The sequence below is a fragment of the Sarcophilus harrisii genome, chromosome 4 (assembly GCF_902635505.1).
Source record: "Sarcophilus harrisii chromosome 4, mSarHar1.11, whole genome shotgun sequence".
NCBI classification, from domain to species: Eukaryota; Metazoa; Chordata; class Mammalia; order Dasyuromorphia; family Dasyuridae; genus Sarcophilus; species Sarcophilus harrisii.
In genome coordinates this window covers 239,925,755-239,951,770 of record NC_045429.1, presented here as the reverse complement: position 1 = coordinate 239,951,770, position 26,016 = coordinate 239,925,755, and the positions used below count along the sequence as shown (strand labels likewise).

The window sequence follows — 26,016 nt, the reverse complement described above, 5'->3', positions numbered from 1 at the left end:
ATAATCTTTAGATTTAAGTATTTGCTTTCTCTGCCTCTTTTTTCTCTCTGTCTCTCCCTTTTTCTCTCTGTCTCTTTTTCTGTCTTTCTCTCTGTCTCTCTCTATCTCTGTCTGTCTCTCTCATTAAAACTTTTATCTGTTTCCTTTCTTCTGGCATCTCTCTGATTCTACTTTATTTCACCAACATTACCACTAATGTTTCTGCATTGACATCTAGAATTTCTTATCTGGACTTACTTGAGCTCAATTCTGAACCTAAGTGCTTTCTTTTCTTACCCATCTTGGGCTTTAGTAGTCATTTAATCATGTTGGTTCCACCCTTCCCAATTTAATGATCATTCTCCATAACAGAGGAGGTGGACACAAAATAGGAGTTATGTAATTATACTATATTACTTTAACCCATTATATTAAGCTGTGAGGCCAGCCTTTCTTAGTTTTTCCAGACCATTGCATTCTTTATAACTCATTTAAGATTTCACATTTTCAGATGCTAATTATTCTTATATATTCATTCCACATTTTTCTATTCATCCTTGTTATTAGTTTTCTTATATATACTTTTAAAAATATGATTTTGTCAAACAACTTTCTATGCAATCACAATTATTTAAATATGTGATTTCATTTTCAAAACTTTGTTTTTTGAATTGTCTTGTCTTTCTCATGCCATTTTTCCTTTTAGAAATTCTGACAATGGGATCTTTAATCCTTTATTATATCCAGAATGCTTTTTTTAGGAAATGCAAGATGGTTCCTATTCTTTCTATTTTGATATCCAACCAACACTTTCTTATTAGTCAGAATTAAATCCAAAGTAATGGCTTACCTCATTGCTTGATTAATTTTCTGAAATGTTCATACTATGGTTCATAATATGCTATCAGGTGACTTGTGAGTCATCAGTGAGATGTTGTTATCTCAAAAGTTAAAATGATAGAAGGGGATAATCAGAGAAGGGATAGGGAATGTTTTTGACATTTAAAATCCTGCATCCAGTTCACTTAACAAACTTTACATAGGTACTATATGCAAGAAACTATGCTAAATATTGAAAATACAGAGATGAAAAATAATATACTCTGTGCCTTTAAAAAAAATAAGCCTTAGAGTTTAATGAGAGACATGACAGATGACCAAATAAGTATGATATAGGTAAGTGGCACGTGAGAAGGACAAAACAGAGCCAAGAAGAGTGTTTTGAGAAATTTGAGGAAAAAATGATGATATCTCTTATTTACCTGTGAAAATCCTTCTCTTTCTTCAAGGCTCAGCTCACCTACCACAACCTCCAAAAAACCTGCCAGCAACTGTGGTCCACCCCACACCCACACCCCCCCCACAGCCTAAAAAAGTATGTCGTCCTCATCAGATACCATTAGAGAACTTTAATTAGTGTCCTCCTTTTCTTCATTGCATTCTGATTCATGTTATATTCATGTAACTAGATATTCAAGCTGATTTCCCTGTGGGCAGGGTAACATTCTGAAACCTAACTGTGTGGATTCTAAGAATTGTAGTCCTATACAAAAAGCATCCACCCTGGGAGGAGTTTGTGAAGAACATACTGGGTTGGAAGTGTGTGTAATTCAAATGAGGATATGGAATAGAGGCTCCACAGATACTTCCTCTGCTTGTCTGTCACAGACAATAGAAAAGCTTGAAGCTGCAAGTACAGGTGTATCTGGTTGTTAGTGAACTTTTCTCCACAAAAGGACTGATAAAAGAGATATAATTGGCTGCCCTTTTCCATGCCCACCCCAGTTGGTTAAATGTATGTTAAAAGCTTATCTGTTAGCTCTAATTGTTTACATACTAAATTATTCAATGCTTTTTAAAAAGCTAGTTTACCCTTGATTGAAAAGAAAAAAAAAAAATCCTAAACATTTAGCTGTCCCAGTTTCCACTACTATTTGGCTAAGCTAAATGAGAGAGAGCCTTCTAGATTTGATTTTATAACTCATGTTATATATTTTATACATCAGAGAGAGATGGACCATGTCCCCTTTCCTCCTAGCCCGTTAAGGTAGGAGTAAGCAAAATTCAGGTGGCAAAGAGCTCCAGGGAATCTAGGGATATGCTGAAATCAACTCAGCTTGGGAGAATCCTTTATTATATTTTCAGTGTAAGCATTTGTACCTCAGAAATTGGCAATTTCTACGAATTAGAACTTGATTTATTCTTTTATTGATTGCTTAGACTTTAAAAAGTGATGGAGAAAATGTGAACAGTACAGATTGTTTTTAAAATGTGTCATGTCATTTTGGAGGGGTGGGGTGGGGAAGAGAGAGCTGATTGTTAAACATTTACCAGCATGGCTCTGCATGCATCTTAGTGAGAAATGCAGCCTCCAAAAAAAGGGTATAAAGGTATGAACAAAAGGTAGTTCACATTGCATAGCTGGCTAGGGAGAAAAGAAAGATGTGATCTGCAAAGAATATAACTGGTCTACATTCCTAAACTTTAGCTTTTACTTTTCACCTACATCTTTAAAGCTTGCCACATAGTGCCACCTGCTGGTTACATTTATTTGTACAACTATTGTAACCTACCACCCCCAATAGATTGGAAATATCTCAAGGGAAGACAAACAATCTTTTTTCTTTCTTTCTTTCTTTCTTTTTTCTTATTTTTTCTTCTTTTTTTAATCTCTGAATTCCCAAAATCAAAGATATAAGCCTAGTTCATAACAGATGCTTAATAAATTTCTCTGAGATTAAATCTAATTGAATTGTCCTTTGAGAAAATATTATTTAACCTGGAAGCTCAAAAGTACTTTGAAGAAATGTATGCAGAGTTTCACAGAGAATGCTGATCTGCTGTTCTCTCTTCCTACAGAAGATGGAACAAGAGAAAATAGGTTCATTATAACAAAAGAAAAGGGTAATTAAACACTAGAATAGGCAACCAGGGAAGATTATGGAATCTCTGTTCTTAGAGGTTTTTTTGTTTTGTTGTTGCTGCTGTTTGTTTGTTTAATTGCACTAAAAAAAAAAAACCACACACAGTTTTTTTAAATTAATTAGAGAATGACCTAGAAGGTCCCTGATTGTCCTCCACAATACTGTGATCCAATGAGTTACCTTCTTCCTCGTCATTGCCTTGGTGCTCCCATTCTCCAAGGATGCCAAAACACTGAGTTCATTTTTTAAAGTGATTGTAATGGATTTGCCTTAACAGGCAAAATGTGGGTATTAACTGTCAGTAATCTTCCATTAGAACTATTTAATTTCCTGGTCCATTAGAAAGCATGGCCAAAAACTGTTTAATTGACAAAAGATTTCCCAAAAACAGAGGAAAGGCAATTAAGAGCACAGACGTTCCCATTTCATTTAGAGCATACAAAACATATTATTTTTAATTATCTAGCAGTTGGACAGGATTTATAAGAAATCATTAGCCTTGTGCTAAATAATTATTTTGGTGTGTATTTTAAAGGTGAGTAATTTATAGTTGCATGTAATTATTTAAAAGATTTTTTCCTGTTTGGTTTAAAAATTATAAATTACCAAAACCAATTGCTTTTGAATTTAATCCCATTCAACCCACATATGGAAGGAAGAAAAAGTGAGTTGTGAGTACTTTTGTTTGTAAGTTGAAGGTGTTTGAAACAGATGTGCCTATAATTAAGTTAAATGACACTGCACAAGTAATTGCTTTTCTGGATAAAATTAGAAATTATTTGCCAGTTGTACAATGGAAACTTGTCACTTAAAATATACTTTTTGAATTATTATTGCTTATGTAATGGGTTGTCATAGGCAAAGTATAGCCTACAGACCCCCCACTATCCTACTAATATCAGAAGAAAATGAGAAAAGTACCTCATATTTGGAAATTCTCTCCCTGTGGCAGATTATAGGCAGATTTAACTGTCACAGGATGGGCAGTCATGGAAAATGGCAGTGATCTGCATTATTGGATGGAACATTCAAATCAATAATATCATTTATCCCATTTGAGATTTTTGAGTATAGAATATTTGCCAATATAGCAAAATTTCAACAGAAGTGAAAATTAATGTCTAGTCTATAATCTAGTAAGAGAAATAAAACTACGCTAAAAAATAATTTGATATGTGTGAACAAATAACAAAAATACTGCTCATCATACTGGTCTATTTGTTCTTCCTTACACACATTCTTCCACTATACTATGTCTTCTTTCAAAACTCAGCTTAGGTACTACCTACTTCGGGAAGTCTTTCCCTGTATCTACTAGCATCTTCCCTTCCAAGGTTATCTTTTATATTTGGCTTGTGTGGGTTTTGACTAAAATTATATATGTACTTGTTTACTCTAAATATCAACTTTTGTTTTTATGTCTCCAACAGCAATTAGCATGGTAACTGAAATAGAGCAAGTGCTTACTAAATGATTTGTTTTGGGTTTTTTTAATAAATGCTTGCCAAATTAAGTCAACTCAGCAAGCATTTATTAAGCACATATTATGTTTCAAGTGCTGTACTAAGTGATAAGAATGTAAATACAAGCCGAAAGATAGTTCCCACCTTCAAGGAGCTTATATTCTCATAGAGGAAGATCATGAATACAAGGAAACTGAGAAGTAAAGGGAGGGAAAAGATATGAAGATGCATGGTGGGTGAGAAGGGTGGAAGAAAGAAACAAGTAGAAACTTGCTTTGGTGATTAATGGACACTTAGACATAAAACTCATTATATCCATGGGAAATTTTCCTGGAAAATGGCTACACCAAGCCTGATGAGTTTTTGTTTTAATTTTTTTATCCTGTTGGAATATGTGTGATATTGGAATTAGAAATGTCCCTCATTTTATATACCAGATGTATTCTTGAAAAAATGTTTGTAAATTGTATTTTTTAAAATTAAATAATATTTAAATAGACTAAATAGATTAGTTAAATAATATTTAGACTATTTTAAAAGTCTTCTTATCAGTTCTTTTGTAAATCAAACACATAATTTATAAAATGTTCATTCCTCCCTAGTCTATCATTTTTTTAAACTTGTAGCTGTCTCTATTCAATTTACTTAAGTGAGGTATATCAACAGACTTAGAAGACAGTCTTATTTAAATGGGCTTAAATACCTCTCATCTACAATCAAGTCAGATAATCTTGAAGATCTCCATAAATCTTATATGAACAAATGAAATAATTTATAAGAGTAATTATAATAATCATTTTATCTAAAATAAATCCCAAAATATGATATTTTTGTAATTCAAATTAATGGAATTGTTATTTTTAATGGTTTATATTGGTAAATTGTATTATGACATATCTACTCTAAGAAGCAATTCTATAAATAATATCTCAAATTGAATGCTAGTCTATATGTCATGTAGGAATTAATTTCTTCACAAGCGGCCCCACAGTAGCATTTATAAAATTATAAGCAGTAGTACTTGATCTTTTTATTGACTTTCCCCAAATTAGTCTCTTTCTACCTTATTAAGCCATAACTCCTGTAACATAATATAATTCCTAATATGGAAATATAGCAATGCTTAATTCTTAGACTTGAACAAGAATATTGCCTTCTAATAATATTTTATTGTTGATACATTCATTTTATAGTCAAAACTATTAATTAAATATTACTTTTTGCATTTTTTTTGCTGTTTATGCCTTTCTCTCCAGAGGCATCACATCACTTGAATTTCTTGATGTTGTCATAAGATAGAAGCAAGGCCAGCTAACAGGAGTTAAACATAAGAGTGTTAGCTCTGCCTTCTTTTTTTTTTAAATGTCAATAATGCTAAAACTCAGAATAAGTTGAGATTGGTGATGAAAACTAAGGACAAGAAAAAGGGTTTGTTTAGACATATTGGGAAAAAAAGGAGGATCAAAGTATGGATTGAATCCTTACTTAGGGTGGATGAATGATGATAACTGAGAAAAGAGAAGACAGAGCCTTTTTTATTTTGTTTCTAGGTTGTTGTTGTGTTTTTTTTTTCCTGCAAAGGAGAGTAATTGTTATACTAGAAATGACAAGGAGAAAAAATAACTAACAGGGACTTGACACCCACAATAAATAAGGAGATAGAAAGAGAGCACTTAGCTGTCCTTGATAAATTCAAGTCGCCTGTTCTAGATGAACTACATATTTTGGTCATAAAAGAACTGGCAGATGTGATTGCTGAACTACTGTCAGTGATATCTAAAAGATCATGGAAAATAGGATATAGCAAAATGTTGTACAGTCATTTTCTCTTATTCATGACCCTGTTTGGGGTTTCCTTGGCAAAAATACTGAAGTGATTTGCCATTTCCTACTCCAGTTCATTTTACAGATGAGATATTGAGGCAAAGAGAGTTAAGTGACTTACCCAAGATCACACAGATAGTAAGTGTCTAAGGTCACATTTAAACTCAGGAAGAAAAATTTCCTTTATTTCAAGTCCCCTGCTCTATCTACTGTACCACCTAGCTGCCCATAGCAAAATTGGTTAAGGCAAATAGCAGCATTTGTTAACCATAGGTCACTGATTCCTGGGAAAAACCTGGGAAGAATCTTTAAAAAGATGGTCAGCAAATATTTAGAAAGGGAAGTGATATAGTCAGCATGACTTCATCAAGATAAAATCATGCCAGGTGAAATTCATTTCTTTTTTTCTTTGATTATAAAATAATAAATGAGGAGAATGCTATCGATTATAGTTTATTTAGATTTTAGCTAAGTTTTTGATAAAGTATATCATATTAATCTTGTGAAAAAGTATGGAGAAATGTGGACTATGTAGTAATACAATCAAATAGATTCAGAATGGGATGAGTAGCCAGACTCAAAGAATAATCATTAATAACTCAGTATCAACCTGGCAAGGCATCTGCAGTGAAGTACCCCCAGTAATCTTTACTTACTTATGTTCTACTTAACATCATTCCCAATAACTTACTTGTAGAAAGGCAGATATGTCATGGTCATTAAATTCACACATAATACCAAGCTGGGAAAATGACTAAAACACTGGATGACCCAGGTGAGATCACAAAGGATCTTGACAAATTAGATAGAGGATCAGCATGGGGCTGAGTCTAATAAGATGAAATTCAATAGAGATAAATGTAAAATCTTATACTTGCATATAAAAAAGCCAACTCCACAGATATAATAAGATGAGGAGACATGGATAGATTGCAACTGTTCCAAAAAGAATCTAGGGGTTTTAATGAACTACAAGCTGAATATCAGTCAAAAGTGGCGTTTGACAGTCAAAAAAGCTAACAAGATTTTGCAGTGATTAGGAGTAAAATAGTTTTTAGGAATAGAGAAGGATCCATTTCACTGTACTCTGCCTTATCAGACCTCCTCTGTAGTATTATATTAAGTTCTTGACATCTTGGTTTAAGGAGGACTTTGAAAAGCTAGATTATTAAGAGGAGGACAAGCAGCTTGACAAAAAGCCTTGAGTATAAGACATATAAGAATTTGTTGAAAGAGCTGAGTATATTTAGTCTGGAGAAAAGAAGATTGAGAGAGAGCATAATAGCTCTGTTCAAAATTTGAAGGGATGTCATGTGGAAAAGGGATAAGTTTTGTTTTATTTGTCTCTAGAAACCAGAAATAGGAGTAATGGGTAGAAGTTAAAAAGAACTTTGGTACACAGAAAAATATAAAAGAGAGCCACCTATGGTCGTTGTCCCTGTCAGGAGTTTGGTTAGTACATTATAAAAGGTGTCCAACAGCATTGCACAGTGGATAATAATAATTGCTAACATTTATATAACTGTTTAATATTTGCAAAGCACTTTGCATATATTTACTCATTTTTTCTCTCCAACAATCCTGTGAGGTAGGTACTATTATTACTATCCCCATTTTTATACATGAGGAAACTAAAGTCCAGAAAGCTAAAGTGATTTGCATGGTATCAAACAACTATTAAGTGTCTAAAGCAGGATTCATGCTCTCACATATAGATGTAGTCTTCATTATAAGTTACTGAGCATTTAGCTCATTCTTTGAAATTTAGATCTTTGTCATAAATTCCACTGACAAAATCTCCTTTTTTGAAGAAGGGTGATTATCTTAAAGCTAGAAAAGACTTGAGAGATCATGTACTTTATCTACTTGGAAATCTGGCCTGGAGTCAAGAAGACCTGGTCCAAATTACCTGTCTTATGACCATAAGCAAATCATAGTGATTATCTAAGAATTTCTTCTAAAGTCATACTTCTTTGATATCTACATAGATAAAATGACAAATACCAACATTTCAATTACCTATTAACATATAATAAAGCATACCAATGAGGAGAGGGTTTTTTTGTTGTTGTTATTATTGTGTTGTTATTTGGTGGGTTTATATCTTTGAGGGCAGAGAAGAAGAAAACAAATATTCTACCAAAGAAGACCTGGAACAATTTCAATAATATTGAAACTTTGTCCTTTATAACTTATAAAAGTAACTTTTAGAGAACAAATATGAGTAATTTCTAATATATATATATATATATATATAAAACATATAAATACACATACACACATATTGGCCTAGCATAGCATTAATAACATGGAGTTGTGGTAAACATAGACCAGATTGTCATTCCTAAAATAATTTCATCTGTATTAATAAAACAAAGAACTCCGGTCCCACATATATTTAAAACATTTCTGTGGAATAGCTAAGGGAAGGAAGGTATTTTTAAGACTATTTTTAAAATGTGAAACTGAAGTGATATACCTAAATATAGTTCAGCAAGTCAAAGTCAGTCCAAAAATTGTCACCAGAATGTGATATAGCCTCAGTTCAGGGAAGAACCATTTATCAAATCTGATAGAAGTAGACAGCTAATCTCTAAATTTGAAGCAAAGAATCCCAACCTATTTTTTCATACAAGACAAGGTCTAGAAGTCTAAAATTTCCAAATAATTGCCTGGAAATGGTTCATTTGAATTATATAGAATCCAAGAGCTCTTCATTTTTTTGTGTATCATAAGTCCCTTTGGTGGTCTGGTGAGATCTATGAACCTCTTCTCAGAATAATACTTTTAAATGTATAAAATAATATGTAAAATTACAAAGGAAACCAAATATGTTGAAATATAGTTTCAAACAATTAAAAAAAAAAACCAACGTTCATGGAATCCAATTCAGAGCCCCCTAATTACAAATTGCAATTGCAGAACAAACAGGAGATGAGTTTTGGATTGTTGATATTTACACTGTCTCCTTGGGATTTTTATGTATTTTTTTCTGGGTTTTCATTAACATAGAGAGGATGGCACTATTCCTCTCCCAGATGAAGCTACCTGCTGCGATGCTTTCTGCACAAGGTCATGGAAAACCAGGGGCACCAGGAAAAGATGGATTACCAGGCCTACCAGGAGATCCTGGCCCCCGAGGTAAGTTTGTTTTTTTTTTATCAGTTTCTACCTCTAAGGTTTCTTATTCAATCAATACTTCTGAAAGCAGAAGAAGCCACACAGTTTCTTAATAATGTATGTTTTAAGACCATAACAATGTTTTACAGACTAATGATCAACTACTAGTACCAGAGATGTGTGCTATCTAATAAAAATTCTTATTCCATATAGTTGGGATTTAAATTGATCAATTTTAAATGCTGATGATATAAATTAAATTATTAATAGCAATAACCATTACTATATTAACAATATGTGATATATACATATTTCTTTGAGCATTTGATATCTAAGAATTTCAAAACTCATTTTTCATATGAGCAGAAATTATTATCCTTATTTACTTAATTCTATTTACTTCATGAACAAACTGAGGTGACTTTTCCACAAATGATGGTTTGGTCCAAAATATTTTTTTAGGATAACTATTGATAAGATTCAATTCATAAACTATTCCATCTCCCTTAAACTCTGGTTATGGTCTCAGAATCTATGTGCAGCTCTAACATGGGAATATTAAATGTAAATAAGGAACTGTTTCCAAAGGAAAAAATAAGGCCACAATCTTTCATGTGTTTCCTCTGTAGCCTTTCTCCCTCTCACCACCATCCTTACACTGTTTGTGTGTGTGTGTGTGTGTGTGTGTGTGTGTGTGTGTGTGTGTAGTGTTTCTTTTTTTACCTCCAGAACCCTTGAAATCAAAGAATACCTTGCATAAAGAAGGGAGATAAGGCTTAACTTAATTTGAATGAAGTGCATACCAAATCTGCCCTTCACTCAATAATTTCCTTTTGATGCTATTTCTCTGCATTTCAAAAGTTTTCTTATTTCTGTATAAAGTATTCCAAACTGTAAAATCATCTTATTGTTCATCAGAAATTAAAAAGCTGCAACTGTAGTCAGTCTTCCCAAATTCTTTCCTGGTATATTTGGTTTTAATTAGTGTGATTTCTAGTGTCATCCCACCTGATTTTTCATTAGTTGGCATGGGAGAAAAAAGTATCAAGGAAGCAATTAAAAACTGCCTTCATTCCCCTGTCAATTTCCTACAAGTCATAACTAGTGAGAATGTCACAGAAGACAAAACAGATAAGAAAAATTTCCAACAAAGGGCCGTTCCTACTATTGCTATATCACTAAGTGGTCTACATCATTGTAGAACTATTGCTTCATTTGTTACCTTTTTTAGTTTGGTTTGTCCTAAAGTCAGATCAAATTACAGACTGAACAGAAGAGTGAATACCCAGATGAAAATACATGGAAGTGCTATGAAAACCATGACGTCTAAGAACTATTAACACTGATAAGAGTAAATGCATGGTTGGAAATTGGTGAAATGATCACCAAAGAAGAGAAGAACATGCAGAAATGAGAGATCCAGGGAAAGAGATCATGGGATTAGAGGTAGTCTGTAGTGAATTATCACTTATTCTTTCCCTAAACATTTAACATATGCTCTACAAACTACAGTTAGATTGTCCAGGCAGGAAGTATTCCAAAGAAAGGATAAGCAGTATAGATGGTTGTAATAGAATAATCCTATTGAATATATTTTGAAAACAAACGGGAACTTTTTTTAAAAAATAATGCTTTTGCTAAATATCTAGCTCATTGGGTTATATAATTAGAGCTAGAAGAGAACTTAGAGTTGATCTAGCCTATATTCCTCATTTTTCCGGTGAAGAAACAGGTTCAAGAAAATTAAGACTTACCTTGAGTCCCATAGGAAGTACTTAATGGAGTCTGAATTTGAACCTTAGCATACCTCCTTAACAGCATCCAATTTGCAACTAATTGCTTTTCATAACATAATTATAGCTGGGCTCATAATAAAATTCCTTTACTTTGTGGAATGTCAAATACTACTGTTATTCATATTAGATGGAAGAGTAGAGACCTGATGGAAAATTTTATTTGAATGTTAAAGCATGCCTTATCTGATTTATAAATGACATGATTTCTAGCTTTTTAACAAAGCCTTGCTTCGTAAAGAAGGCAAGCTGACATGTTAACCATTTTTAATTAAAAGTTAATTTGAAGCTACAAAGTAACTTAAGTCAATTTAAGCATAACTCTCAATTTCTTAATTTCTCATATTGAACACAAGCATCATAAAGTAATTTAATTTATAATTTAAAATATATGTCTTCTAATCTCTACTACTGTCTTTTTTTTAAGTGTACTTTTTAATAGGTTATAAGGTACATAACAGAAAAAAGGTTATGAACTTTCAAAAATCTGAAAAATCTGAATATATTTTTGTGATGTGGAATTTCAAGTGAAAAATAGGAATATGATTAGTAGAGAAGATACCTCTGCACATATGTGTGATGCTATTTAACTTGATTTTTAAAAACACAATTTTTAAACTGTGCCTGAGTTGAGTGCCTGAGAGATCAGGCACACAACTGAAAGGAAAATAAATGTTATTTTTTTTAAGTGCTGGTATTGGATTGTGAAAAGGTATACAGCTCCAGTAATTTGTAGTTGACTTCACATAGGTGACTGCTTTAGTATTCAGAATATTTTAGTATTTAGTTTTGAATCAAAGGACTCCAAGGCTGGCTGTGCTATTTATTACATGGGCAACCAGAGCAACTCATTTTAATCACTGTAGGACTCAGTTTCCTTATCTTTAATTTGAGATAGTTGAATAAATTCTAATCCCATCCTGCTCAGGATCTATAATTTATGATTCCTATGAATTTGAATTGTTTGCTCTCCCAAAGTTAAGAATATTTTCTAGGATAAAAGAAAATGGGTTCAACCTACTAATATAATGGTCAACCTCCAGACTACTGGCTCAATCAGACTGATCCAGAAATTTCATCATTGTTATTAAAATTCAGAACTGGATCAGAAATCTCTAGAAAAGAGACTATTTGAACTTTGTATATGTGAGCTTGTTTATGAGGAAGAAAGATGCTTTGGTTTAGCAGTTTGTGTTCACAAACTTCTTTGGAAAGGAAGAAATAGAAAGATGCAAAGTAAATAGCAAAACCATCTCACATCCTTTGATTGTATGTACTCAGCAAAAAGAAAATCAAGTCTGAGAACATGAGATTAAGATCCAAGTTTAAGAAAGGAGTGTTTAACTCTTAACCATATCTTGTGGAATAATGTTATGTTTCATTTTTCAATTGCTTGAAATGACCAGTTAATCAATCAATAATCATTTAAATGCCTACCTGCAAATATAAAAGTGAAATCCTCCCTGCCCTCAAATAACTTATATTCCTTTGTATGAGACAAGAAAAAAAAATACACATATATATATATACATATCCACATATGTACATATTAATATTATATATATACCTTCACATATGCATAAATACATGCATACATATATTATTATAATGTTTACAAAATACACCAAAAGTAATTTCTCAAAATAAGGAGAAATATTACATATACATATATACATATATATATAAATGTTATTTTCTCTCGTAGAATATAACCTTTTTGAGAGCAGGAATAATTTTCTTTTACCCTGTAAAATTATCTTGCCTTTATTATATATAGATGTATATATCTATATATATATAGATAGATATGGATATAAAGAGAGAGAGAGATTTCATATACAAACATATATTTTTGCATATATGTATAAGTTCAAACATATAATCTGTGCATATATACTAAATGCAAGGTCATCCCTCAAGATCATGGAGAGACACATTTCATATATATGTGCATGTGCAAGCATACAAATACAAATAATATATACCTTTATATATTGTAATCTCTAATTTCTCTTCTATAATAGAATGTAAAATCCTTGAGGGCAAGATTCATTTTAATTTACCATGCAAGGTAAAAATTGCAAAATAATTACAGTATAATTTTAAAGGGGGAGGTACTAGAAATTTAGGGAATTAGAAAACACTTAAATAGAAGTTGATATCTGAGCTGAAAGTTGAAGGAAACTAGGAACTCTAAGAAGTATAGGTAAATAGGGAAGGCATAATAAGTCTTTGGATAAGAATAGATATTATGCTTCCCACTTTCAGTGACTTTATTTATACTTTTCTTTTGATCCCAAAAGCAAGGCTTTTAAAATTCTATTTTAAATGTTTTTTAGACAATTTTAGATTATCATTGTGCCTACAGAGTTTCAGTTAGTCCAGATCTATTAACTAAATTAAGAGGAAGATTCTCCTGGGTGTTTGGAATCAATTCTCTCTTGCCTGAAGTATACACCATTAGGTCTCCATGGTGCTACCGTCAGGGGAGTGATGATATTCCTCATTTATAATAATAGTAGAAATGCCCAAGAAAATCATAAGTCAACATGGGTTCAGCAATTTGAAGAAGAGGAGAAAATTTCCCTAATTGTTCCCCTGGTCAGCCATGTAAATTTAGAAAAGAGAAGTTTTTTAATTTTTCTGATCTCACTTGCCCTCTCAAGCCCCTAAGTATTCTAAAGAAACAATCTGATGTTGTAGCTAAAAGGCCCATCGATTTCAGAAGCCTCTAACGTACAGATATACAAGTTTATGGGACTCAAAACAAAGAAAATTCACATCCATGAGTTTGCTTCAATCCCTGTACCTGCCAGATTGAAAAAATCAGGTTCTTCTTTAATTCCTGCTCTTTTCAAGTTCTTCCTTCCATAAGGATGAGAGAGAGAGAGAGAGAGAGAGAGAGAGAGAGAGAGAGAGAGAGAAAGAGAGACAGACATAGATATATAGAAAGCTTCTGTTATCAGACCTTTCCTGATTCTTCTGTTAGTATTTAATAATTGTTTGTTGAATGATTATTTGTGATCACAGTTATCCACAAACACACTAATCCAAAAGATTCTTCTATAAAAACCTTCAAAGTCTGAATTACTGAACATTCATGTCTGAGTGCCTGAAAATTATATCAAAGGGAACACAGATGAGTTTTGATATATTCCTCCAACAGGAGCAATATTAAATGTCTGACAGACAGAGTAATATTTATCTAATATGCCCACAGATACATAAATGAAATCCTTAAATGTAAGTCTCAAGTTCCAATTGAAATGTTAGTAACATTTGTTATATAGTAATATATATGATACATAGTAACATATGTTATATAGCACATCATCTTTTTTTAAAAATTATTAGTTCCTCTATATCAAAATCACCACCCCTTTTACTTAATATATACATACATAAATATAAATACGTACATATGTGTATGGATATACACACACATAATACAGGCTCCAAAATCACGAACAAAATCACTAATTAATGTCAGCTTCATGTTTCAATTTCCAAATGTTATAATTTATTAATTTGAAATAAGATATCTTTACCTTAATAGGGCCATTTCTATTTATCAGTAATCTAGTCCAACTGCTCACTGAATATATACATACATATACTCATAAACTGTGTCTAGAGAGAGAAAGACAGACAGACATATTTGTGTCTTGTGGGTTTTTTAAAGACTGTATAGTAATATAATTATTAAAGTAGATGGGTCAAGATAAACACAGAATTTTAATTTGAATATGCAAGAAGTTGATAAATAAGGTTCTTTGTTGTAAACTACATCCCTTCATGCAGCTATAGCTCTAGTCCTTTCACTCATAGCAAGTCTGATGTTAGTTGGTCATTATTGCGTTTTTTTCCTTCTCATCATCAATACATTCTCATGTAATTGTTCTTCCAAAAATGCAGTGATAAAGGCTGTAGCTAAATGTCAAATACAACTCATATAAAGTTCATTTTTTTCTGTAATAGGGCATTTTTTAATTAGGTACTTCTAAAAGCTTTTTGATGAAGCTGATTAACATATTTTTCCTTTATTGTGTGTATCCTATAAAAATCATTTCTGCAAAAGACACTAGAGAAATGTTTTCATTGCTAATTAATATGAAACTATGATATAGTACCAATATGCATTAGACACAATTTTCTATACAATCCAAAATTGTGCTCTGTCGTTGTAAAATAAACATTACCAATCCCACCCATAAATATTTGGAGGCTTCTTGCTGGGTAGGTATATGGCATATGCTTCAACCTATTTATTAAATATACTATTTTTCTTGATTATTTCATATTTGTGAAACAAAAACAAAACCCATGGTCATGAAAATTCTCATGCTGCTCAAAAACTAACAGGTATTTTTTTTTTGCCTAGTCAAAGCTCAAATAGCATTAGATAAATACGAACCGTGCCACTGACTTGTTGGAATAGCTGAAAATCAGAATCTCTAAGGGCTGATACTTCTATACATATACAGAAAGCTGAGGAAAATTTTGAAAGAATTTTCATATGCTGTTTGTAGGGAACCATGAGTCTATAGATTTCATGTATTTGCCATCAGTCTGTTGTAATGGGACATAGTTATTAAAATGCATGACCAATTTGAAGCTAATTTTTTGCATTGATTATTTCCTATTACCATTCCATCTTTTGCTATGTCAATTGCATGTTTCTGCATGGTTTTATTGTTATTCTGATATCAAATACTCCTTAGGTAAAAAGAAAGTGGAAAAAATTATCTTTTCTCTTCTAGTTTATTTACTGTTAAGTGAGTTTAGAAACTAGTACAAGTCGGTATTGAATTTGATGTGGAGCTTAGCTTTAATTTAAAGCTCTGTAGTATCTGGATATCTTTTCCTAGTCTTAAAACACATTCTTTGGAAGTCCCTATATTTATATCTTTTGATATTTGTCTATGGGTTCTGATGAAAAGTAATTTGTGGTAGATAAATGGGCCAACACTCCATTTGGGCTCAGTTGCCTTCAACTGAAGAATGTTGCCTGATCAATATTTATTCAATGTTTTCAATCAGTGTTTCATCTCCTTATTTTTCTAACCCTCCTTGTAGTTTCCAACTCATGGGAGCAATAAAATCTCAGCCCTCATAAGGCATGAGAACTTGTACAATAAATAAAAATATAAATGGTAAATTGAACCAAGCCCTTATTCTTTATCCAGTGATTACAAGTATGTCACATATATATACACATTCTAGCTGTCATGTTGTTAAACATATAATGACTTTATTGAACTTCTGAAACTTGAACTGTTTCATGACCAATTTATTTAATTAAAAGAATAACATTTAAGGCAAGTCATTAAATATGATGGTTTAGCCTTGTAAGTAACAATGACTTCCAATAGATATTTATGTCCATTTCTGTTTCAAAATTATTTGAAGAAGAAGGTAAGTTTCATTTTAATTGCTTTGAGACTATTTTGATGCTCATTAGATAGAGTTTGACCAAGAAAACTTGAATGGCAAATGATTATCTTAAAAAGTAATAACATTATTATAGTTGTTATGAGAAGAGAATCAGTGATTGTGCCAGTGAATTCAACCCCTAATAAGGAAACATCACACACACACACACACACACACACACACACTTTTTTTTGCAATTTAGTAATTTTAGAGAATTGCCTAGTCCTGAGAAGGTAAATGATTTCCCCATAGTCAAACAGGTAGTCTGTGTCAGGGAATCCATGTTTTCCTCACTAAATTATTATTTATTTAAATAGGTAATTCCTAGCTATGATTTGATGGTCTATTAAATTTTAACTTGAGAATGATATGTAAATTTAACCATGTGATTGAGACCAAAGAACACAGCTACCATTTATCGTAATTTAACATTTAAGAATAACATTTAACCTTAAGATAACATTTAAGAATAAAGAAACTTGAAAATGGTTGTTGGGTTTGCTCTATTGTCACAGAGCACTTTTATTGTTTTGTGTTTATTTTTTGCATATATGTTATATAGGTTACAGAGGACAGAAAGGAGAAAGAGGTGAACCTGGAATTGGGCTCCCAGGAAATCCTGGTCTTCCTGGGCCTTCAGGTAATGATGGTATTGTTTTCACAACCAATAAGCCTTTATTTGTTGAAAAATATTTCTTCTTATCCTTGACTTTCCTACTTTATTATGTGTCATAGTATTAGGAGTAGCAGATGAGGATGTGGCCCCTTGTCTCCAAACTAATGATTTCTTTTATTTTATTAGCAACTTGTATGCCAGGTACACCCGGTGTTCCAGGGCCTCAGGGTCCTCCCGGACCTAGTGGACGGTGTAACCCAGATGATTGCTCCCACCCTGTGTCTCATGCTCAGCCACCAGGACATGAAAGTGGAAAATGAGCAGCTTCCTGAAAATGGCCTGATGTCTAGCGATGACCTCTACCAACTGAAAAATCTGTGGAACTTGGTTTGTTTTCATCAAATCAATTGTCCTGGAGCAGCACTTTGAGAGCATTTAAGCCAAATCCTTTGACTCCAGCTTCTGATGTAGACACCTCTATACTTTTTCCAAGTCCATTCCCAATGATTTATTTTATTTTTACTGTCTTATTGAAATTTTTCAATAAGATAAACAAGCCCAAACATTATTATGAGCTTTCCTAATTTGAAAGGAAATTGTTTTAACAATTTAGTTAGTTGAAAATTGTACATATTTTTACTGTCTCATCCATATGAGTTTTATTACTGTAAGGCATAGAAGAGACAGAATTACAAGTTGTCTTAAAGTTTAAATTGAATGTTCTTGCTGAAGTTTCCTGTCAACTCTTTACTCCAATATACTTCATATTGAATTTTTCCATCTACTTTTGATGGCCTAAGGGTGTGATGCTACTGCCTTCCAATTTAGTCAGACAAATCTTTTGATAATTTCCTATATAACAATGAGAGAAATTGTGTTGCTCTCCCACTTCTCAGGAGATTCTCATGATTTTAAAGAACTCAAAAACTCACCTTTACAAATAAAGTAAACTTTTGTTTTTGTTTTTTTTCTAATGATTAGCTTAGTTTAAAACTGAGCAACATTAGCTCCAACAACATGGGGGAAGAAAAAATTCAATACATACAGCCATATGTTCCATCACAACATGTACACTTCTCCAGTTGCAGATATTATGACCAACCAAGTAGACAGAATCTTCAACTGTGAAACAGAATACAGATTCTGTTAAGAAGAAATATTTGATGATGATGATGATGATGATAATGATGATGGAGTGAACTAAGGATTCTTTATCACATCTGAAACTGCAAAGAGCTCATAGGCTTTTGGTACCTGGGCTTAATGACTCACATATCAAGAAAAGACCATCCATCTAAGCAAAAAGCAATTGGGTCCATCGCTGCCAAAAAGAGCCCATACATAATAAAACTGACTAGTTCGGGGGGAACCTCCTAAAAGGTGAATGGAGAATTGTAGCAAGTATGCAACATCAGAGTGAAAGTGTGTATTTACTAAATACCCTCCCCAAAATAGAGCAAAGGACATAGATCAGATGAGGGACAGCAACCACACATCTCTGCTCTTGCAACCTGTACTCAGAGTCTCAGAAGATGGGATTCTTTTGAAACATTTATACAAGCTCCTGGAAAAGAAAGCCCAAAGAGTATATGTGGGTATGAGAGCAGGGAAAGAGTACAAAAAAGGAATTAATGACTGTGTTGTCTAAAACAAAAGAAAATGAAATTATAATCACTACTGGATTCTTAATCAATACAAGTTGTTTCATAGTTATTTATTAACTTAGCAGGAAGTTACCATTGGTTGTAAGAAATGAGTTTTTCTTAAATGTTTGATAGCTATACCTACAATAGCTAATCAAACGGATTGTAGCAATTCAAAGGCCATGTCACTTGTAGGATGGGGGTGCTTCTCCCCTAACACTGTTGTAGAAAATCCTCACTTTCCAACTTTCTCTTCTTAATAAAGAGGTTCCAGTTTTCCTAGAACAGAATGGAAAATGACTTTTGTCTGTTCATCGAAAATAAGGTTAAGATGGCAACTCCATTGTAAAAGCTCTACAGACAGTATAATTGGACTCTGAAATTGAAACAGTCTGAATGTAGTCATCATGTCTGTGGAACATGTCTGGAATTGAAAGTGGGAAAGAATTGAAGAATTGGCAGAACTGAAATTAGGATATTTCTTGTACTTAGCTGTGCTCATGATTTTAAATACTTTTCATTTTAATTTAGTGAACTGCTGGTCAGCTACTATATATGGCTAGGAATACATAGAACATCTTTTGTTTGTTTTGTTTTGTTTTAATTGATTTGCATTGATTTATTTTGTATCATTCAAGTAATTCCAAATCTCACAATTTTTGTGTTTTTTTTAATTATGAATTCCTGCTTAACACTAGTTTATTTCTTGTGATGATACCTACAATGGTGCTGTGTTTTAAACAAACTTTATGATTGGAGTCTTCATAAGTGTGTTTCTTTAATGGGATGTTATGTTCAAAAGAAGTATAAGAGAGTTATGACTTGGTGCTAAGTGTATATTTAAAATTTGGGGCTAATTGAAATATGATTCTCAAAACTTGTACCTTTCTTAATAAGATTTTATAGTGTTAATTTATTTGAATTTGTCAGGAGGTTTAACATTTTTGTAATTTAAAATAATTATTTTTACTTACTAATCTCCCATTATTTGTTTATCTTTTTCCTCCTTCATTAGATGAAAAAATATTTATTGTAATATTTTTTTAATATTTTCACAGATGGAAATATCTTCTGCTTGTGAGTAATGATATTTGTTTCATTGCTTTCTTGAATTTATGCTTTCACATGGTTTATTGACCCAGTTCAATTTTTATCCTATAATGAAATATGTTCATTTCAGTTTTTAGATGGTCTGATGCTATTATGGGTGACTCTACTCCCATGCTTACATATATTTATAGGAGCATAGTTTTTTTCTATTCTTTGTTAATTTTTTTCTTGGTAATTTTGGTTAAGATCTTATTGATTTATTCCTGTTTGGAGGATTTGCATTAATGATTTTTCAGATTTTTTGATAAAGAAAAATTATTTTATTTATTATTATTGCATTAATTGATACATAAGGCAAAGAAGATTTGTCCCCAGGATACAAATTCCCTGTTTTTTAATCAGGAACTGGGAACTGGTTTTCACTTTAGAATAAATAAGGATATGGAGTTGAGGTGAGAATTTTCTTCTCTCCTATTTTATTTGCCCTCAAACACTTTTGCTCCTTCTTATGAGTTTAGTAAATTTACAACACAGCAAAGATGTTTGAGTCCAAATAATACAAGATCAAATGAAGTAGTGATTTGGCCATCATCCAATTACTTTGAAAAAATTAAAAAAGAAAATTCTTACTACAGAAATGAATTTTTGTAAAGTATCTAGTTTTACTATGTTATAGATAATTGCCAAGTCCTTCTTCATTTCATAGAATATTTTTTTCATTCCAAAAACATTTGTTTGCTTTTATAGAGATGTCATTAATGTCTGATCTACTCAGCAGGGAGGAATAATTAGTAAATTCATGAATCTTTATACTTCAGATAAACAGCATAATTGTTTGACTAACAAGGTCTGTCATGATGACAAGACCATCAATAATTGACACTGTGTATACTTTTCCCAAATTTGTTTGAATTCCTCAGTCCTACAATTCAATTTAAGAGCTGAGTGAGCTCAGCCACAATATTCATTTGGGAAGTTTCTGACCACAGCATAATAAGGAATGACAAATTAAGACAGTTTTTTAAAGTGAGGATGCAAATAGAAGTATAATATAAGAGTTTGTTAAATAGTCTTCTCTACTGAGGTCATATATTCTGAGTTTTAACATAGGTCCACACATAGCCTTAATGGTAAATGTGAAAAGGAGGGGAGGACTCCAAAATATCTTAACTTGGTCACAACTAAAAAGAATATCAGTTCTCTGTATTTAATGACTATGTTTATTTATTCAAGACACTCCCTAAAGATATATTAGATATAAAATTGTCATTTGAAGTTTTTCTTATAAAACAATTGTATATAGATATGTTTTTCAAGTTTCAGTTAGGCTCAGATTTATTTTCTCCTTAGGTTTTCTCAACTGTTGAAAGCCTGTGATATACCTCCTTTTGTCCACACGATGGTGTACAGAGCAAAAGTGTTTAGAAGAATTGAATGGGCTTCTAGAAATTCAGAGCTTGACAAGTTCATTGGCAATGCCCTAAATCAAAACTTTCTTTGCACTTTGTAATTCATTAGGCTTCTCTTTATTAATGGTCCCCTGACCTTTAAAAGAAAAAAGGAGAGGCTGATGGGAAGACCTGAGCTAGCAACATCTTTTACTAATTTTGTAAGTTTTTCTTGTCACTGAACACTGGATTGACCATAAACTTTTTGGTTTAGTTTTTCTCCTTCAGGAAAAATATTCCTGAACATCTTGCAGTTTTTTAATTTATTTTATTTGCTTCCAATTCCCATACTCTAAGATTTCTCACACTTTATAATCACTCTGCCTTTGGAGTATCCAAGACATCTTTTGTTGACAAACAACTGACAAGAAGCATATCTTTTATAAAATTCTGTGTTTCAGAACAAGTCTAGTGTTCATAAAATCTGATCATTGCTTAAATCTCTATCATTTTTCAAAATATTTAAATTTTTACATTTAGATTTTTGTATTTCTATTTTTCTAGCAATAGCATAACTATTTGAAGTTGTTTACTTTGTTATTTAGCCTCCTGACCTTAGTAGTAGCCAGCCATTAAGAACTTTGGAGGTCAAACTTCTATACTCCTGGATTGATGACTCCTGGAGAAGTCCTGTGTTCCTTACCTATTCCATAGATTGCTTCTCACATATGTCTGAGCCTACTTTCAGAGAAGACATATTATCTTTTCTATGACTTCAGAAAGGAATTTACTTATTCTTTTCACCATGGTATTTTCCTGATTTCTAAGAAGGAGGAAGAGAAGGTACTTACAGGAATATCCAACTTTTTCATCAATATCTGTTAATATTCCCTAGCTTATTGAACCTTGTCCCTTGATATGCTGGCTGTTAAGAGTAACGTTGTACAAATTTTCTTAATTTCTCAGGAGGGTCTTGGGAAACAAGATAGATGGAGCATGTCTTTTGAGGATGTGACATACATGATAATATGTTCCAAAGATTTAACATAAACTGTACTATTCAACATCTCTCCTGCCAAAAATAACTTGCTCAGCTGGGTTAATTGTCAAAATAACTTGTTAGAGCCAGAGAAAAACTTAGTTCAAGTTAAACTGTGTTTGCAATGATAGGAAAAAGGGCAAAAAACTGACAGGCTGGGAGTAGGACCGAATTTGTGATGGCGGCTACATAGGCACATATGTGAAATCATTTCACCTCTAAAATCAGGCTTAGGGACCAAACTATGGCATAACCTAAGATTTTGGGGACCTAAATAGAAATTTTTCAGGTTGACTTCTTGTTGTGATCTATTAGTTAGAGTCCCCAAATATCTCAACTAACTTGCCCAACATGAATCATGATCAACTGGTATTTTTTTTTGTCATGAATGAATGTAAGCATGGGTTAGGTTTATCAGGAATGGTGTTTAGGACTTGATTATAATAAGCTCAGAAGTATAAAGAACACCAATTATTTTATTGTCTTACTGATATTTAAGTGTATTTCAGGATTGAACATTTTTCAATGACTGTAATTATATTTAAATTCAGACTGAATATTGTGGCATATTTTATCATTGTATTTATTTTTAAATAATGTTTAAGCATTGAACTCTCCTGATTGTGTTTATTTCTTGTCTTTCATGTTCAAAATGAGTATGGTTCAGTTCATGCAAATTATAATGAAATTAGAAAATTTATAACATATTCCTCAACGGCTATAAAACTTTCAAGTCCCTTAGGAATTTAAAATTTTTATAGCCATTGAGGAATACTTTCAGAAATTACAGAAGTAATTTCTAAAGTCAATGGCCATGCTTTTTCAATAAAGGACATGGTCCTAGATATAAAGATAGGGATTGAAGCCATGGTTTCATTTTATAGGGAACTCCCAGATGAAAAAACTGTTTTTCTTTACTCGTGCAAATGAAGTAACACGTATCAGATATTTTAAGAATCTAAAAGCTCTATATAAATGCTAGGTGTTATTAGTTGTAGTAATTATCACTTATAGTCTTAGAAAGCTGCCTAGAGAACTGAGAGCTTAAGAGACTTATCAAGAAATACACAACTATTATATGTCAGAGGTCAGATTTGAATTTGGGTCTGCTTTATTCAAGACCAACTCTATCCATTAGACTTCACTGCCTCTGCCTTAATTGGGAACTAACTTTAAAGTTAGTTACTTTAAACCAAATTAAAAACTAAATTTTAACTTACTTATTGTCACTGAGTAAAATATAAAGCTTTTCTCCATCCCTACTAGAATTTTTTATCATTGACTCTTTAAATATGTTCCAGGAATTACTGAAGTCCCATAAGGAAGTCTATGATATGGTCTGTTGGAGAATTAATGTTTGAAATTCAGTGGTGGCTATAGCTTTGTTTTAGTTATAAATGTTTTGGTCCTTTTTGAGCACTGTTGTCTTGGAAACCAGGTATATAAAAAAAGTGTGCCATTTGCTTTGGTCAGCAATTTCAAATTTATTTGAATACATGACATTATTCCTAGATACAATTATCCAATCTTAATTTTGTCTTTATGAAGCATTGGATTTCATTAGGACCTAGACAGAATATAAAGAATACTTACTGAGTAAAGCACCAAAAATAGCTGTCATGTTTTCATTGAATCCATTGTGTTTTATAATGCTCATCAAACATGGATGAATAAGAAGTTCTTGCAGTAGTTTGCTAACAAAAAAGCTATTGAGAACATCTAGTATAGAGGGACTCGAGCAAAGAGAAATATTCCAAATTAACTCCTCGCACACTCACAAAGATTTCAAATGACTTCCCACTCAATTCAAAGCCTATTTCTGTATATCCTAATTCTAGGTCATATTTTTCTTATTATTATTTAACATAGGTAAACAACTAAAAGCCAAAGTGTTTGGCATATGAACATATGAAAAGGCATAATAAGTACTAGGAAGCAGAAAACAATGGAATCTAGTCCCAACTAACCATCTGTGTTACATTAGGTAAGTCATTTAACCCTGGCCACAGGTTTCTTGTCTAGAAATATTTACTCCCTCTCAGCTCTGAAACTTTTCATGAGAGAGAAAGGGAGAAAGAGGTCTTTTCAACCCAGAACAAAAAAAAGTTTAAATAACCTCACAGAAGAAATTAAATACGGGATACCACTATCCTTTATTATCATCTGTCTACTGAGAGACAAGAATTAGGAATAAGAACAAATATAAAAGTCTCATTTTCAGAAAAAGTTAATAGAGGAAACCAGTTTTGTTAACAGCCAAAAAAAATTAATTTCAGACATTATTCTCTTAGAAACCAGGCATAAAAATTGTGTGCCATTTGCTTTGGTCAACAATTTCAAATCTATTTGAATATATGACATGATTTTATCTTTATCAAGCCTTGGATTTCATTAGGGCCTAGGCAGAATACAAAGTTAAATGTAATCTCCAACTAATATGGTTCCTCCCAAACAACCCAAAGGTAAAATTTTTGTTGTTCAGTCATTTCATTTATATTTGACTCGGTGATTTAATTTGACATTTTCTTTGCAAAAACAGGAGAATGGTTTGCCATTTCTTTTTTCAGCTCATTTTATATATGAGGAAACAGAGGTAAACAGGGTTAAGTGACTTGCTAAGGGTCACATAGGTAATGTCCAAGGCCAGATTTGAATTCAGGAAAGTGAGATTTCCTAACTTCAGATCTTCATTCATCACCTAGCCTTACCCAAAAGGCAAAATACACACAGGAAAACTATTTAGATATTTTTTCCTTCATTGACTTAAAAGCAATAAGGGCTTAATCTAAATTGCTGTAATACAAATATATCAAAGAAGTAGATTTCAAATTAGTTGTGTCTACTAGTCATTTAGAATTTCAGTTTTTGAGTCACTGTATTGATGAAGATGATGGACTGTGCTGATCCAGCTATGAAGCTGTTTAATCTTGAGCAAGATACTTACTTAATCCTTTGATCTCTGACTCTCAGTTTTCTTATCTATAAAAAAAAAAAAAGGTTGGCCCTAAAATGGTATAATTTTTAAAAGAACAGTACCATAGAATTAAAGTCATACCTGGCCTGCCTTTGCTTGGAAGACTACCAAATACTTAAAAAGCCATTCCAAAGTAATAAAAATAGTAAACAAAATCTTGCCTTTATAAAGAGCTTTTAAGTTTTTTCACATGAATTCATTTTTATTCTCCTACTCACCCTAGAAGATGGGTAAAGCAAGTGTTAGTAAAGGTAGAAAAAGACAGACAAAAAAAAGTATCTATTAAAAGCAGGATTTAGGAGAAGCTAATTTTAAGGTTTGCAGAAACCAGGTTCGATCCTGTGATATTTCTGAATGTGGAAATGTTTGCTCAGTTATTCTTTTCTTCCTTTCTTCCTCCCCACACACACACACACAAAATTGAACACAAATGCCCATAAATAGACTTTCCAAAGAGCTTACTATTCATTCCCTTCCTGCTAAAATTCTGGCAGACAGTGAAATTAATTACTCCAAATCACACATGCTAGTGAGTCACTGTCCAGTTAGACTGAGCAGTGACTTGCATAGTAAGTGATCTTAACTAAATGGTCTAATATTTTGCAATAAAAATTAATAAGACCTGAGAGGCCTACCCCAGAAGGGACTCACGGATGAACTTCACTAGCTTGCCAGTTTCCACCCAGCTCTGCTTATCTGACTCCCTTTTTTAGTGTTATTCCAAAAGATAGTTTATCCATCTCATTGTTACGTCTTGGATTAGGGAGAAT

The 26,016-nt window shown here is 32.3% G+C and overlaps 1 protein-coding gene across 1 annotated transcript in view; it reads left to right on the top strand.

Moving 5' to 3' along the window:
• LOC116419034 (collagen alpha-1(XIX) chain-like) overlaps window positions 1–19,723 on the top strand; it is a 42,840-nt gene extending 23,117 nt beyond the window's left edge. The window contains exons 10-12 of the mRNA XM_031968609.1: window positions 9,203–9,331; window positions 17,099–17,176; window positions 17,339–19,723. Coding sequence (XP_031824469.1) covers window positions 9,203–9,331; window positions 17,099–17,176; window positions 17,339–17,472 — 341 coding nt within the window. The 3' untranslated portion in view covers window positions 17,473–19,723. The remainder of the gene's footprint in view (window positions 1–9,202; window positions 9,332–17,098; window positions 17,177–17,338) is intronic.
• Window positions 19,724–26,016: the final 6,293 nt, after the last annotated feature.